This window comes from Pinus tabuliformis, chromosome 1_1 (genome assembly GCF_031772625.1).
Source record: "Pinus tabuliformis cultivar Carrire ecotype Pingquan chromosome 1_1, CPIR1, whole genome shotgun sequence".
Classification (NCBI taxonomy): Eukaryota; Viridiplantae; Streptophyta; class Pinopsida; order Pinales; family Pinaceae; genus Pinus; species Pinus tabuliformis.
In genome coordinates, this window is record NC_142297.1 from 206,173,826 (window position 1) to 206,189,375 (window position 15,550).

A 15,550-nucleotide genomic window follows, 5' to 3' on the forward strand; every position below is an offset into this window, starting at 1 on the left:
CAGTTCGTCCCTTCATGCAGGTTGCTTTTGCGCACTTCTCAGGCCTTCGCACCCTGATATACTTGTCTTCGCATAACCCTCACCAGGGGTTGTGGAGTTTCTGCGCTACTGGAGCAGTGCACTGCGCTATTCCCTTAAGTCGTACCTGAGATCTTACTTATCTTCCTATGCTTAGTCAATTATCTTCGCGTAAACGAATGTCTTATGTTATATTTATTACAACACATTCATAAGGGTTCGTGCAGCAAATAAACAGTACACATGCAATTCTAAACCCAATCATACATTAAAATAGGGAAAGATACACAGTAATATGGTAAACTTCTCTTTATTAATTCTTCCAATGATTACAGACTCGACCTGTCCTGCGCACTCAGCTGCAGGGGTCCGCGCACTCAGTTGTGGACTACTAGGCCTCTGTGCACTCAGCTGCAGAGCCTTCTCCTACTCTACGACCCAAGGACACTTTACACTTCGACTCAGTCTCTTAGACTCATCATGCTTTTATGCTATTCTCCATTAGCTATCTCTACACTTAGAGCCTCACTCTATTTATACAATCCCATGGTCCGCGGACCATGGGTAGGTCTATCAAGTCAACATTACATTACAAAACCGAGGGCGGACAACCCTGTGACTCTATTATAACTTTGTGCTCCGCGCCCATAATTTGCGGAGTTTTTACAAAAGACTTGGTCAAAACTTGGGCTTTAAGCCCCAAAACATGCCTTGGGGGGATTCCATACCCAACAACCCGCTTAACTTCATATGATGAGCGATATTACAATAATTTTATTACATATGATACTCCTTTAGCCCTTGATGTAAGTTCTAGACTTCAACGTGTCTTCATCCCAAGGTTATCGATTTATGAGAATGATAGTCTGAATGCAAGCACTTCAAATTTTTCCAAACTCAAGTCCATTATTACAGAATATGCCCAAGCTTACAGAGTCAATCTCACCAATAGCTGAAAGTGGAAAGTTAGATACCTTTCAATCTCGTAAAAAGGGGAGTAGTGTAGAAAAGCCTAAGGAGAGTGCTAAAGGATTTAAAAGACTTCTGAAATTTGCTAGGAAAATTCATAATAGTTCGGAAAAAACTGATAATTATGAAGACGCGGATAATTTAAGAGAAGAAGAGGGCAGGATTCCTGAAGATCAAGGTGGAAATATTGAAGTAACTAGAGATGTTGGTGTTGCAAATACTCATCTATCAAGGATAACAAGTGGTGCAACACCTTATAGTGGAACCAATCAAGGTAGATTTTTTGCTTAGAGTTCTTTTAAGCTCTTTGACGGGCCTCTAAATTAGACATAAATTAAGGCCCATGCCTCTAAATTAAACACAAATTAAGGCCTATGACCATCCTTTAGCACATTAAACCTCTCTTCTTGCATTAGATAATGTATTTTTAACTTTAATATATTCACTAGGAAGATTTATGAATAATTGCATATTTTTGCTTAATATTATTTATTTTTGTAGAATATTATGAGAATATTGGGCAGAGTATGAAGATTTGGAGGAGGAGATACTTTAGGGACTTTCTCCCTACTACAGGAGGATCAATAAAAAATAATAAATCAACAAGATATTATCGAATTATGGCACAGATTGTGGAACTCCAATGATTGAGAAAATCTAGGAATGTGTTCCCTACCATTTAATGCAGATTTCTAGTATTGGGAACGAGATCTACTAATCAAGGGATTTTGGTGGGGAAAACTTCCTCCTTTCATGGGGAATGATTCCTAATCATTTTGTATAAGTACCAAGTCGAATTTTCCTCTAGGGATAGATTTTCATTAGGTTCTTGTGGAGAGAACACGTATTTCTACAGCTCCATTATATTTTCTTACATGGATGTAATTGTATTGATGAAAATAATGAATATTGGTGTCATGTTCAGCTTCTAAATCTTGTTCTCCTCCATAGGTCTCTGAGTTTCCTTGGGTTTGGCCATCCTCGAAGCCTCAAAGCCATTTTGTATCATTTTCTTTCCTTCTTTTCACTTCTTATTCACATGCATCTCTCGTTTTATTTCCTTTTATTTCCGTATTTAGTATAAATGAGTTCTTGTTGTAGGATTGGGTTAAATGTTTTATGTAAGTTATTTTGTAGGATCAAAAGCATCATTTCATCCTTCAAAAATATTTGGAAGATCATACTAATCATTGAGCTACTTGGACTAGTCTTCTTATTCCCAAATCTAGATTTCTGGAACTCCTTTGTGGCAACTAGCGATAAATTTCTTCTATTTTTTAGAGCATGCTAACGAGCTTCAATAAAGTTGATTCCACTTGCATTAGATCACAAAAACATTCTATTTCATAAAAAAATTACCCCACTTCATTTGCACTTGATTAGTTTAGGCATTTGATGGATTTACTAGCTCACTAGTTCTCAAATTTTTGCTTTTTAGACTGGTAATTTTCTACTATTTTTTAGCATGGGTTAACAGAGGTATTTTTGAGTGATTGCACTTGGAATGGGGACCTAAGACATCCTAGTCAATAACAAAATTTGTCCCATCTAATTTGGATTTGATTTTCTTGGTCATTCGATGAATTATAATTTTGTATAGTAAATTTGTAACATCCTGTAGTAAATCAGGGGATCCTGTAGGAGAACTAGGAGATCCTGTAGGAGAACTAGTACATCCTGTAGGAAATCCTGTAGCGACTTGTTTTGAGCCCGAATTGAGAAAAATCATCATTGAAGATGGGATTAGGCCCCTACTTGACCTCCAAGCCATCAAAATCATTGTACCCCTCTTGCTCCACACCTGTCTCCCCTGCCAAAGATCAAAGAAAGATTAGCATTTGCATTTATAAAGCAAAAATATTTAAAAAATAAGTTCTTTTATACATGCACACAACATTTAGTACTCTCTAGATCAGATTTTATGCTTAGTTAGTTTAAATCATCAAATGTGATAAATAGGGTTAAGCTAGGTTTCTTTTACATTTAGTTCATGATCTTTATGCAATTAGAATAGGTTTCTTTCCTTGTACTTTCTTTCCTGCAATAGGTTAAGGTTCCATCTCGAACATTTCATTTTCTGCAATTAGTTTAGGATTTGACTTTAGTACATGCACTCCATTATATCATGACAACAAAGGAAGGACACATTGTATGTTGCACATATAGTGTCGATGTCTCTTATATTTGTACGAACCCTTGTTTGATAATTAAAGTCGGTAGCCTTGGGAGTTGCAGCATTCTTGTTGCAATACCGAGGCTCATCACTCATATGCTTCATGATTTCTCCAGATTTCTTGTGCGAATAACATGTTTAAGAAACTTGGTGAATTTCTGGCACTTAAATGTTGCAGCAAATTCTCTTGGAAGCCTTATTTCTCATAATGATGACAATTCTGTGATAAACACCCATAAAGATAAAACTGACCCTCAATCATGTTAAAATAATTGCCTAAATTTGAATGTATCACAACTGTAGTTTCTTTCAACACATATTTGATATGTCTTAGAAAATTTAGTAATTTGTCAGTTTTGTGTTAACCTCACAACATCACGCTCTTTCTTTTCACTTTCTACATTCCAAAGCAAGGGCACTGAAACAAAGTCAAAATGAGCTTTATGTATGCATTTTAAAGTCAGATATTGATGATAGTGGACTCAACTAGATATATTATATCTGCACAAGCATAATCTTCTTCGGAAGGTTAATTTGTGATTGTTGTGAGTTACTTGTTCCACTGTAGATAAAATCCAATTTTCTTGAAGCATAAATTTCACATGTGTATCTAATCAGTATTATAATTCCCAAAAAATTCATTTAATTACATGACAGTAAAATACATCAACGTCTATTGTATACATCAATTTGTGTTGTTACTATAACCATAGGAGCTAGAATAATCACATATTCATTTTTTGAGTAAATTCAGAAAGGACGCTTATTTTTGGTCAATCTGGTTGGCTAGCATTTCCTTAGAAAAGTTATGGAAGAGGTATTATACAATATTAAACGTGAAGAAACCTTACTGCAGATGGTGATTGCCCATGTTCTTATTTGATGGGCATGCCCTCATTTCAGAATCACCATGTCCATATTTCTTCTTGTCGTCTTGTAGCTTAAAGTTGGGTGGAAGTCATTGTTAAGTTCAACCAATGGAGGTGTTCTACAACTTTGTTGAAGGTTTTTATCTTGAGTAGCTTGTTTCTCAAGGACAAGGCTATAGGCTGGAGATTATGTGTGTTACACCTCATATTGTATGGATTTTCACACTGATTTTTATCACACTGATGGAGATTTTTAGCTGGTTTCTTGGAGCATTGGAACAACTTGAGGGGATACATATTCATAGAGCCCTTTCTCTTCATGGAATTTGATCATTTGATGGATGTTCTTGGTTTCGACAAGTCTGGCTTCTCCTGGCACCTGCTTGGACATAGACCTTTTTGAAATCAATCTGTTGCTTCTTTGGGGTCATGGGTTGTATAGAAGAGAAAAAATACATGGTTGTCATCTCTGTTACCAACGTTATTACATGAACTTGCAGGGACATGTTCTCGCATTTAGTGTTAGTCACGCTGACAATCTCACAAGATTCTGGTTTTGTGGGAGAACATTTGTATTTTCCATCTAGAGGAACAAAGATGAATTTGGGTGCATGGACTACAATGATGTTGAAGCTTGTGTAGCTCATTCTGTCTCTGAAGGCGAAGACAATTTGTCCTGTATAGAATCTATAAGTCCTTCCAGGGTAACATGTGGTAGGATCTTCCCTCATGGTCATGTTGCTCATGTTAACATTGACAACAAAATCCTTTGGATACCAAGTCACAGGCAGTGTACCAGCTACATCAACATAAGCCTCTTGGACTATAGATTGCAATTACCGATGCCCACCAAATATTCTATGAATTTTCTACCGTGGTCAGATGACACTGACCTAGACTATATTTCGAGTATAGTTATTTAAGGCTGTGTGTAGAAAGATTTCAAGAGAAACTATGCATGGTAGATTTTATTTGTGCAATGTGAAGCTATTAATATTTTTCAAATACAATGAGTTGACGATATTTTTGGAGTTGGCATTTGCCTTGTGGTCTAGAGGCTAGAGTAAGTCCAAATTCATTGGAGAAACTTCTCAAGCATGCTCTTTATGAGATCTATAAGTTCCTACTATTTGGGAGGTTCATTTGCAATTGAAGCATCTATTTATAGTTGCATTACTGTTAGTACAAATCTCATCTGGTTAACAGATATACCTGGTTGTGAATGTTGTCAGTATTAGCAGAATTGTGGAATTATTCCCATTACACAAATTGGAGATTGATCTAAACTCTAGGTCCATGGAAGCAGCAAAAATCATTTCAGATTAATTTTTTGAGTAAATTAAGAAAGGACGCTTATTTTTGGTGAATTTGGCTTTGCTAGAATTTCCTTAGAAAAGTTATGGAAGAGGTATTATACAATATTAAACTTGAAGAAAGATAACTGCAGATGGTGATTACCCATGTTCTTATTTAATGGACATGCCCTCATTTCTAAATCACCATGTTCTTGTTTCTTCTTGTCATGTTGTAGCTTGAATTTGGGTGGAAATCATTGTTAAGTTGAGCCAATGGAGGTGTTCTACAACTTTGTTGAACATTGTTATCTTGAGTAGCTTGTTTCTCAAGGACAAGGATACAGGCCGGAGATTATGTGTGTTACACCTCATATTGTATGGATTTTCACAGTTATTTTTATCGCATTGATGTAGATTTTTAGTTGGTTTCTTGGAGCATTGGAACAACTTGAGGGAATACATCTTCATAGAGCCCTTTCTCTTCATGGCATTGGATCATTTGATGGATGTTCTTGGTTTCAGTGAGTCTGGCTTCTCTTGATACCTTCTTGGACATAGACTTTTTTGAAATCAATCAGATGCTTCTTTAGGGCAAGGGCTATAGAGAAGAGAAACAATACATGCCTGCTATCTTTGTTACCAACGTTATTACATCAACATCAACTTGCAGGGACATGTTCTCGCATTTAGTGTTGGTCACACTGATAGTCTCGGAAGATTTTGGTTATGTGGGAGAACATTTGTATTTTCCATCTAGAGGAACAGAGATGAGTTTGGGTGCATGGACTACAGTGATGTTGAAGCTTGTGTAGCTCATTCCATCTCCGAAGGCGAAGACAATTTGTCCTATATAGAATCTGTAAGTCCTGCAGGGTAACCTGTGGTAGGATCTACCCTCATGGTCATGTTGGTCATGTTAACATTGACAACAAACTATTTAGATAGACACATTTTTTTAACAAAATTTTACAATTTTAATTTAATTATTAATAATTATTAAGTGAATAGTAAATATTTAATCTCCATAGAATATTTTATCTTCAATAATTCTTTATAATTGCAACATTTGATACAATGGCTAGTAATTAAAATTTATATAAATAAAACAAGACATCAGTTAAAAAAAATATGACCATTCTATTTTAATACAGCATTACACCATTTTTGTCGACATCAGCTTAAGCGGTAAAATTAATGAACCAATATTAAATGCATTAGCTAAATTAAAGAGACAATATCCGAAGCATTTTCAACTTAATTTGATTCAGGAGACGGTCATACACACAAAATTAATTTTGAAGATCTTAGTAAGGGTCATCCCAAAGTGAAAAACAAACTCAATAACAATTGAAGTGGACGGGCAACTACTCTTTACACTAAAATTAAAATTCCAGCTTTTCTTTACAGTTGGAAAGTGAAGCAAGTTTGAAAATGGGTGAGGTTCACTATTTACGCAGCAGGGCCCAAAGCATCTTGTGCTTTGCTTGCATTCGTGTCTATCAAGCTGTGGTCCATCCCTTCGGCGGTGTTCATCTTCTCGTTCATTTCGATTGAGTTTCCAGCTGCATATCGTTTACAGTGAAAACGCGTTTGAAGAAGGAGGGCCGAGGAGGGCGTTGGATTTTATTGGCCGCTGGGTTTATAAAGGGCGCATAAACCAGGGAGCGAAAGGTTTAATGGTAATATCTATTTCTATCCTTCCGTGCCTCTGCAACCCACAACCCTCATTTCCTGTTGTCCGATCCCATTTCTAGTTCTATACTCTAAAACTAACTGTAATAGAATTTAAAGGTTCGCCTTCTTTTCCTGATTATCATCGCCCAAATTTAACATGGACACTTCCTCTGCCTCCATCTCCACCTCCAATGCTGTAAATCCCAACAGCAATCACGGGTATGATATATTTATAAATCACCGTGGTACTGACACAAAGAAAAACTTTGCCAGCTATCTTTACCACCGATTTCTTTTATATGGATACCAAATATTTTTGGACCAGAAAGAATTGGAGAACGGTGATTACTTTGATTCTCAAATAAAAGCTGCTATTAAATCAGCTTCAGTCCACGTTGCACTTTTTTCTCCACGATATGCAGAGTCACATTGGTGTCTGGAAGAACTCCTCCTCATGTTAGAGACGGGCGCTGCAATTATCCCAGTCTTTTATAATGTTAAACCGTCTGAACTCAGGTGGACCGAGGGCCAAAAGGGCTTGTATGCTCAAGCCCTGCACAAACATGAGCAGAAACAGAGATACGACCCTGCCACTCTTCAACAGTGGAGAAATGCCCTCTCTCGTGTTGCGGGTATAAGCGGTTTCGAACTTGAGGCTTATAATGGGTGAGAACTCCAATCATCACTCTCAGTATGGTATTATACTTTTTGTTGGATTGATAAACATAGAAGATTATTTATTTCTCACCAGCTCTATATCCCTCTCTGTATGGTATTACTTTTTGTTGGATCGATAAGCATAGAAGTTTATTTATTTCTCACCACGTCTATTTATTTTCTTGTGAATCACCAGCGACGAAGGGGAGCTTCTAGAGAAGGTTGTGGAATGTGTATTGAAAAGGGTCAAACGACTAGGGCTTAACGTAGCCAAATATCCAACAGGGCTGGATGAGAAGGTGAGAATTTGAAAACACTGTTCTTTTGCAGCAACAACAGGATACTGGGAAACCTCACATAGTTGGGATTGTGGGGTTAGGCGGCGCAGGGAAGACAACGCTCGCAAAAGAGCTCTTCAATAGGAAGGATTCATCTTATGGCAGGTCCTGTTTTTTATTTGATGTGAGAGATAAGGCAAATAAAGGCTCTTTAAATTCACTGCAGAGCAAACTTCTCAAGAGTTTGACTGGATTAAATAAGGCAAGAAACATCTTTCATCTTCTCAGGTTCTGGTGGTTTTAGATGATGTAGATAATGTGAATCAATTGGATGCATTTTTGCCCATTCAAACAGTTCTCAGTTCTGATAGTTTCATATTAATTACATCTCGAGATAAAGCTGTTCTCAAAAGTTCAGGTGTGGAAGAGAAATCAATTTACAAGTTGAATGGCCTTGAGGCACACCATTCGCGACAGCTCTTCTGTTCCCATGCCTTCAGCCAGCCGTATCCACTGCCAGGATTTGAATCTATTGTAGATGAGTTCATAAAAGCCTGTGATGGTTTGCCTTTATCTTTGAAAATCTTCGGGGCACTTCTTTATGGAAAAGATGATCAATCTGAGTGGCAAGACCGACTAGACAGTATTCAGCAAATACTTCCTTCTGAGATACAACGGAGACTAAAAATCACTTATGATACATTGAATGAAGAGGAAAAACAGATATTCTTAGATGTTGCCTGTTTTTTCATAGGAGGAAACAGGGATATGGCTTTAAGGTTATGGAACGGATCAGGTTGGAAAGGTTCTCTGGGGTTTCAAAATCTGCACAATAAGTGCCTTGTAGAGTTGGACTGGAACAATAATATACGTATGCATGATCATCTCAGAGATATGGGAAGAGATATTGCAAAGGATCCAAATTTGAAATTGCCTCAGCGTTTTTTCTGTTCATCACAGAGCATTGAAGATTTGTTACAGCAATCACATGTAAGTCTTCGACCCTGCAGATCATCTTAAATTATTGAGAGATATCCATGTATAATAATTTTTTTATTTTTAATTGTTTGCTTTTGAAGAATGAACAGGTAACAACAGCAGTGCGCGGAATTATGGTGGCACCTACTACAGAGCTTCGTCCTCATCGTCATTCTTATGGTGTTAATCCTTTTCATGCTTGGCCTCTGCATCAGGATTGCTTTGTCTCGGAAATGTCATGGTTCAAAAGGAGTATGACGCAGCTTCTCACTAGACTGCTCAATACACGTCATCGTTTTCTTGGTGTCGGCCTCCTTGACGTTGAAGACGGTGACATGGAACGCATTTTGACGAGAGTGCAGTCACCAAATGTAATATGGATTCGCTGGTACAAGTGTCCCTACTCTTCGCTGCCTACCTGGATTCCAATGCAAAATTTAACCTATTTGGAGGTGGGCGGCAGGTTACTGCAAACGTTGTGGCAAGGGCAATCGCAGGTAAATAGGAATTTGGGGTTAAATTTTGTGTGATTCGCATTTTCAATTTTATTATGGAGATTCTTATCTGTTTCTTATCGTTGGAACATTTTGCAGGCGCCTTTGCAGCTCAGGGAGTTACGGATTTATGCTCCCCTCTCAAGCATTCCAAAGTCCATAGGCCAGCTAAAGCATCTCGAACAGATTTTTATTTTTTCAATGCAAGTTAATTTGGAAATTTTGCCGGAAGAATTTTGTCTTCTGCGTTCTTTAAAGTTCTTGAAGTTAGGGTTGTGCTCAGAACTGAAGTCACTGCCAGATTCCTTCGGGGATTTAACAAATCTGGAACACCTCGATTTGTCCCAAGCAGAAAATTTGGAGCGGCTTCCAAATTCCTTCGGGAAATTAATTAGACTTAAATATCTTGATCTGAGCAGGTGCAGCAATTTAACCATTTCAAGCGAAACACTGGGAAACATCCGCACACTTCAACACCTAAATCTTTTCTGGTGTGAGAAAATTGAAGTATTGCCTCTGCAAGTGGCACATCAAAGGTCCCTGGCAGAATTACGTTTGATGTGCACAAACATAAAAGAATTGCCAGCTGCATTGGGAGATCTAAGCGATTTGGAACTTCTGGAAATCGGAAGTCCTGACCTGCACTCTCTGCCGCCGTCGCTCTGTAACCTAAAGAACTTGAAGAGATTGGAAATCCGTGGTTGCCGGAAATTGAAATATTTGCCGGATTCCCTTCAACTGTTGACTGAGTTGACTGATTTCTCTGTAGTGGGCTGTCCGTTAACGGAACTGGTATTTAAAAGGGTTGAAGTACAGAGAGAAACATCAGTGGACTCTTCCTTTAAAGAGTTCATGCCTCGGCTCCTACGCTTCTTTGTGTCGGGAGCAGAAATATCAAAGATATCGTTTGGTGAAGGAGTCTGCCGCAATCTTCAATATCTTGACGTCTCCTATTGCAAAAAGTTGGAGAAAATAGAAGGGCTTTCTGGTCTGCCAAAACTTAAGAGGCTATGGATGAATGAATGCAGTGACTTAGAAGAGCTGTCAGGTATTGAACTTTGTAGATTGCTAGAGAAGACTGTTATCCGAGGATCTCTGAAACTCCGCTTCAAAAGGGAAGTAGTGATACAGTTGGCGCGGCAAGGCAGCTTCTGCGCCGATATGTTGGGTGGCAAGTTTGTATGTCTTCAAGAATGATTTTTAGTGTTTGTTGGTCTAAGAGTAATCTATACCCCCGATGTAAGTTAAAAAGGTATTTTGATGTATATAAAATAACATGACGCATATAACATTAGTTTAAAAATTATGTTTTTTTTTGCCTCAAAGTTTTGAAAATTTCCTGTTATATTTTGAAAAAAAAATTTCCTGTTATATTTTGAAAAAATTGGCTGGGATTTTTGTAAATCCAAGTAAAAGTTGTCAAAGTTCATAATTTTAGGTGTTTTGCATGTTTTTGAGGGTGCTGAATCTATTTCCATCATTAAAAACACAATTTAAACACTGCATCTACAAGATTTTTTGAAATTTTTTTGCCAGGATTCCAACTACTTTTAACCATCCAGGTATTCCTCCGCCTCCATAGACGACTCTCATTTATATTATCTAGAAAAAAATGACATTTAGATAAAAGACAATTGCACCCCACAAACCACAATAATTATATTTTTATTTATTTATTTATTTGATAATAATACACTATACAATCAAATCATTATCAATATATTATGTTCAATTATTTATGTTTTGTTTACAGGACGGAAATTACAATGGTAATTTTATACAATCAAATCATTATCATTACATATTCCTTATCAATATATTAGGTTCAATTATTTATGTTTTGTTTATAGGATGGAAATTACAATGGTAATTTTATAAAATGATTATTTTATGTTAAATTAAATGGCAAAAATGGTAAAGAGATATAATATTATATTAATTATTATTATACACATGTATTATATAAATTGTTATATATACACAATATTATCTTTATATATTTTTTATTATTATTTTTTTATTTGGAGAAGAGGTTAGGAGAGGAATAGATCATCCTCAAGGTTAGATATGGTATAAGTGACCCAAATAATTACTAATGACATGACTTATCAAAGATGTTACTGACTTGGAATAATTTCCATAGATATGATAGGAGTGCATCGTTTAAACTTTTTTTCTTCTAGACATGGAGACCAATCACTGTGATCTGCCTTTAGTGATAGAGAATGGCAATCTCTTGCCATACTTTTTGAGCAGCGTGACCTCAATTCTGAGTTATGCACTAGCTATCGTAAGATGCCAAGATTCAACAACACATGACCATAGAAATACTCACTGTTTTTACTTCTGTTGCAAATGAGAAATATGATATTTGTAGACGGAGATATTCAATGTAAAGTCACACATGCCTTAAAGCATATCTCTGTTTGAGGTCTGTAATATAAGTTTTTTTTGTTGTTTCAAGCGAATCTCTAATCTTGAAAGTTTAAAGAACTTTAACCCTAAACCACATAAGATACTACCATCCAGAACTCTGAATTTTGAGATATATAATTATTGTCCTGAATTCTTTTCCCGGGTGTCCGAAGTTGGGTAAAAGACAACAAGACCGAAGGTAATGAGAGTCAAGGAGATGTGCAAGCACCCTGCAATAAAACCGAACCTCCAAGAGTAGAGATCTCAGGTTTGAAGGATGCTTCTCCTCCTTTGTCATTATTACAACTGAACACTTCAAATTTGCAGAGAGAGAAGAACATGGAGATTTGTCAACAAATTTCCTGTAGTGATTGGTATCTCTTTCACTCTTCCTTGGGCTTGTTTTACCTGAGCTCTGATACCATGTTAATTTTAGATTAACTTATTTAAATTTTTGCTTAGAGTAGATACTTCAATATTCAATATTAGCCCATGTTTAATCTATTAGCAATCTCACAAATCATCATCATATTGAAAGTAACTAAAGAAAGAACCTATGCAGTAAATGATGAAGACAAACCAAGACGAGAGGACACAATAGTATGACACAAGCTAGGGAAAAACCCCAAGATGGGAAAACCCTTGATCAAATCTTCTTATTACTTCAACAGAAGAAGAAAATACAATCGATGACAATATATCAGCTCAGACAAGTCTTCCACTTTGCCTTCAAACATTGGTAGACAAATTCATCCCTAATTAGAGATTAATAGTAAACAAAGCAGCTGCAAGGAAGTCTTCAAAAGGAGACCAATCCTAGTCCAATAAGTGCGACCTTCTTTAGTGATTGTAATGAACCCAAAATAGATTTGTACCAAGCAGTCAAGTTTGTGATAATGTAACAGTTATAGATCTGGAGCCCAGACTTACTCTAGGGTATGAGGCTCCTTCTCAACATACCCTTCAATAGTCCAACAACATCAAGCGACCCACACATATCATAGAAGCACCTCCATTCACATGTGTTGTACTAGGAGAAGTTGCCAGGATTTGAATCTATTGTAGATGAGCTCATAAAAGCATGTGATGGTTTGCCTTTATCTTTGAAGGTGTTCGGGGAACTTCTTTATGGAAAAGATGATCAATCTGAGTGGCAAAACCGACTAGAGAGTATTCAGCAAATAATTCCTTTTGAGATACAAGGGAGACTAAAAATCACTTATGATACATTGAATGAGGAGGGAAAATAGATATTCTTAGATGTTGCCTGTTTTTTCGTAGGAGAAAACAGGGATATAGCTTTAAGGTTATGGAACGGATCAGATTGGAAAGGTTCTCTGGGGTTTCAAAATCTGCACAACAAGTGCCTTGTAGAGTTGGACTGGAAAAATAATATACATATGCCTAATCATCTCAGAGATATGGGAAGAGATATTGCAAAGGATCGAAATTTGAAATTGCCTTGGCGTGTTTTTTGTTCATCAGAGAACATTGATGATTTGTTACAGCAATCATATGTAAGTCCTCAACCCTTCAAATCATCTTAAATTATTGAGAGATATCCATGTATAATAAATTTTTAATTGTTTTGCTTTTGAAGAATGAACAGGTAACAACAGCAGTGCGCGGAATTATGGTGGCACCCACTACAGAGCGTCGTCCTGATCATCCTTCTTATGGTGTTAATGCTTTTACTCTGGATGCGAATTGCTTTGTCTCAAAAATGTCAGAAGTATAAAAAATGTCATGGTTCAAAAGCAGTATGATGGAGCTTCAAACACGTCATCGTTTTCTTGGTGTCGGCCTCCTCACGTTGTAGACGGTGACATGGAACGCATTTTAACGAGGGTTCAGTTACCAAATGTAATATGGATTCGCTGGTACAAGTGTCCCTACTCTTCCCTGCCTACCTGGATTCCGATGCAAAATTTAACCTGTTTGGAGGTGGGCGGCAGCTTACTGCAAACGTTGTGGAAAGCGCAATCGCAGGTAAAATGGAATTTGAAGTTAAATTTTGTGTGTTTCGCATTTTAAATTTTATTGATGAGAATCGTATCTGATTTTCTTTTATCGTTGGAACATTTTGCAGGCCGGGGAGTTACGGATTTATGCTCCCCTCTCAAATATTCCAAAGTCCATAGGCCAGCTAAAGCATCTCGAACAGATTTTTATCTTTTCAATGCAGGTTAATTTGGAAATTTTGCGCCGAAGAATTTTGCCTTCTGCGTTCTTTGAAGGCCTTGAAGTTAGGGTTGTGCTCAAAACTGAAGTCACTGCCAGATTCCTTCGGGGATTTAACAAATCTGGAACACCTAGATTTGTCCCAAGCAGAAAATTTGGAGCGGCTTCCAAATTCCTTCGGGAATTTAATTAGACTTAAATATCTTGATCTGAGCATGTGCAGCCATTTAACCCTTTCAAGCGAAACACTGGGAAACATCCGCACGCTTGAACACCTGAATCTTTTCTGGTGTGAGAAAATTGAAGTATTGCCTCCGCAAGTGGCAGATCAAAGGTCCCTGGCAGAATTACGTTTGATGTGCACAAACATAAAAGAATTGCCAGTTGCATTGGGAGATCTAAGCGATTTGGAAGTTCTGGAAATCGGAATTCCTGACCTGCACTCTCTTCCGCCGTCGCTCTGTAAGCTAAAGAACTTGAAGAGATTGGAAATCCGTGGTTGCTGAAATATTTGCCGCATTCCCTTGAACTGTTGACTGAGTTGACTGATTTCTCCGTAACGGGCTGTCCGTTAACGGAACTGGTATTTAAAAGGGTTGAAGTACAGAGAGAAACATCAGTGGACTCTTCCTTTAAGGAGTTCATGTTTCGGCTCCAACGCTTCTATGTATCGGGTACAGAAATATCAAAGATATCGTTTGGTGAAGGGGTCTGCCGCAACCTTCAATATCTTGACATCTCCTATTGCAAAAAGTTGGAGAAAATAGAAGGGCTTTCTGGTCTGCCAAAACTTAGAAACTATGGATTGTTGGATGCGGTGACTTAGAAGAGCTGCCAGGTGTTGAACTTTGTAGATTGTTAGAGAATACTTTTATCCATGGATCTCTGAAACTCCGCTTCAAAAAGGAAGTAGTGATACAGTTGATGCGGCAAGACAGCTTTGCGGCGGATACATTGGCTGACACCTTTTAATGTCTGTTGGTCTAACAGTAAGCTCCGCCTACAATGCAAGTGAACGCGGGTTTATTTTCTATGCAGAAGTACATAAAACAAGTGCGGTATGCTGCAGAGTCTCTGGCAAACAAGTTTTTGTCTAAAAATAATTAATTAGATGTTTAAATGTATTTTTTTTTGTGTAGCATAAATACAATAAAATAATTAAGCGTTTCTTTTTTATGAAAATGTTCCTTCAACCTCCCTATTCTTTAAAAAAAAAAACACTAAAATGTACACAAAAGACATACACATAAAATCAGGTTGTTTCATAATCAAGATTCCTTTGTATGATTGAAATCAGGTTGTTTCATAATCAAGATAGAATCCCTTATATGATTGATCAAAGGAAAATGCCCATGGTTCCAAAAATGGGAAATTTGACTCACCCCTCCCTATCTAACCAAAAATTTGGTCACAATTTTAAAAACCTCCACCTGAAAATAGTAAAATGGTCATTATTAATGATCATGACTCTTTCAACACGTTGAAGTGTCTAAGGGTGAATTCTGGTTTTTGTGTTTTCCTATTTTTGATGTGTTATTAGTGATTTTCA

General features: G+C 37.1%; 3 protein-coding genes across 4 annotated transcripts in view; all 3 read left to right on the top strand.

Moving 5' to 3' along the window:
* Window positions 1-10,711, top strand: part of LOC149212249 (uncharacterized) — a 109,755-nt gene extending 99,044 nt beyond the window's left edge. Inside the window, 6 exon segments of the mRNA XM_089388603.1 lie at window positions 7,324-7,664; window positions 7,852-7,956; window positions 7,958-8,172; window positions 8,175-8,923; window positions 9,013-9,408; window positions 9,505-10,711. Of these exon segments, the coding sequence (XP_089244729.1) occupies window positions 7,324-7,664; window positions 7,852-7,956; window positions 7,958-8,172; window positions 8,175-8,923; window positions 9,013-9,408; window positions 9,505-10,602 (2,904 nt within the window). The 3' untranslated portion in view covers window positions 10,603-10,711.
* On the top strand, window positions 937-3,598 carry LOC149212250 (uncharacterized). The gene is made up of 3 exons (XM_089391789.1): window positions 937-1,195; window positions 3,339-3,401; window positions 3,534-3,598. The coding sequence occupies exons 1-3, from the start codon at window positions 937-939 to the stop codon at window positions 3,596-3,598; spliced, it is 387 nt and encodes a 128-aa protein (XP_089247915.1).
* Window positions 10,712-11,487: 776 nt separating the features above from the next.
* On the top strand, window positions 11,488-15,178 carry LOC149212251 (uncharacterized). Of its 2 annotated transcripts, none has more exons than XM_089391790.1 (3): window positions 11,488-13,337; window positions 13,421-13,809; window positions 13,910-15,178. In XM_089391790.1, the coding sequence occupies exons 2-3, from the start codon at window positions 13,567-13,569 to the stop codon at window positions 14,192-14,194; spliced, it is 528 nt and encodes a 175-aa protein (XP_089247916.1). In that variant the 5' UTR covers window positions 11,488-13,337; window positions 13,421-13,566; the 3' UTR covers window positions 14,195-15,178. The 2 variants fall into 2 exon arrangements, with proteins under 2 accessions (XP_089247916.1, XP_089247917.1); XM_089391791.1 differs by having other exon boundaries at window positions 13,430-13,809.
* Window positions 15,179-15,550: the final 372 nt, after the last annotated feature.

Coding starts and splice junctions, on each gene's coding strand:
- LOC149212250 (XM_089391789.1), top strand. CDS start 937: ATGCCCAAGCTTACAGAGTCAATCTCACCAATAGCTGAAAGTGGAAAG. Junction 1,196..3,338: donor TGAAGTAACTAGAGATGTTG/GTGTTGCAAATA, acceptor TAAATGTTGCAG/CAAATTCTCTTGGAAGCCTT. Junction 3,402..3,533: donor TGTGATAAACACCCATAAAG/ATAAAACTGACC, acceptor TTAACCTCACAA/CATCACGCTCTTTCTTTTCA.
- LOC149212251 (XM_089391790.1), top strand. CDS start 13,567: ATGGTTCAAAAGCAGTATGATGGAGCTTCAAACACGTCATCGTTTTCT. Junction 13,810..13,909: donor TGTGGAAAGCGCAATCGCAG/GTAAAATGGAAT, acceptor AACATTTTGCAG/GCCGGGGAGTTACGGATTTA.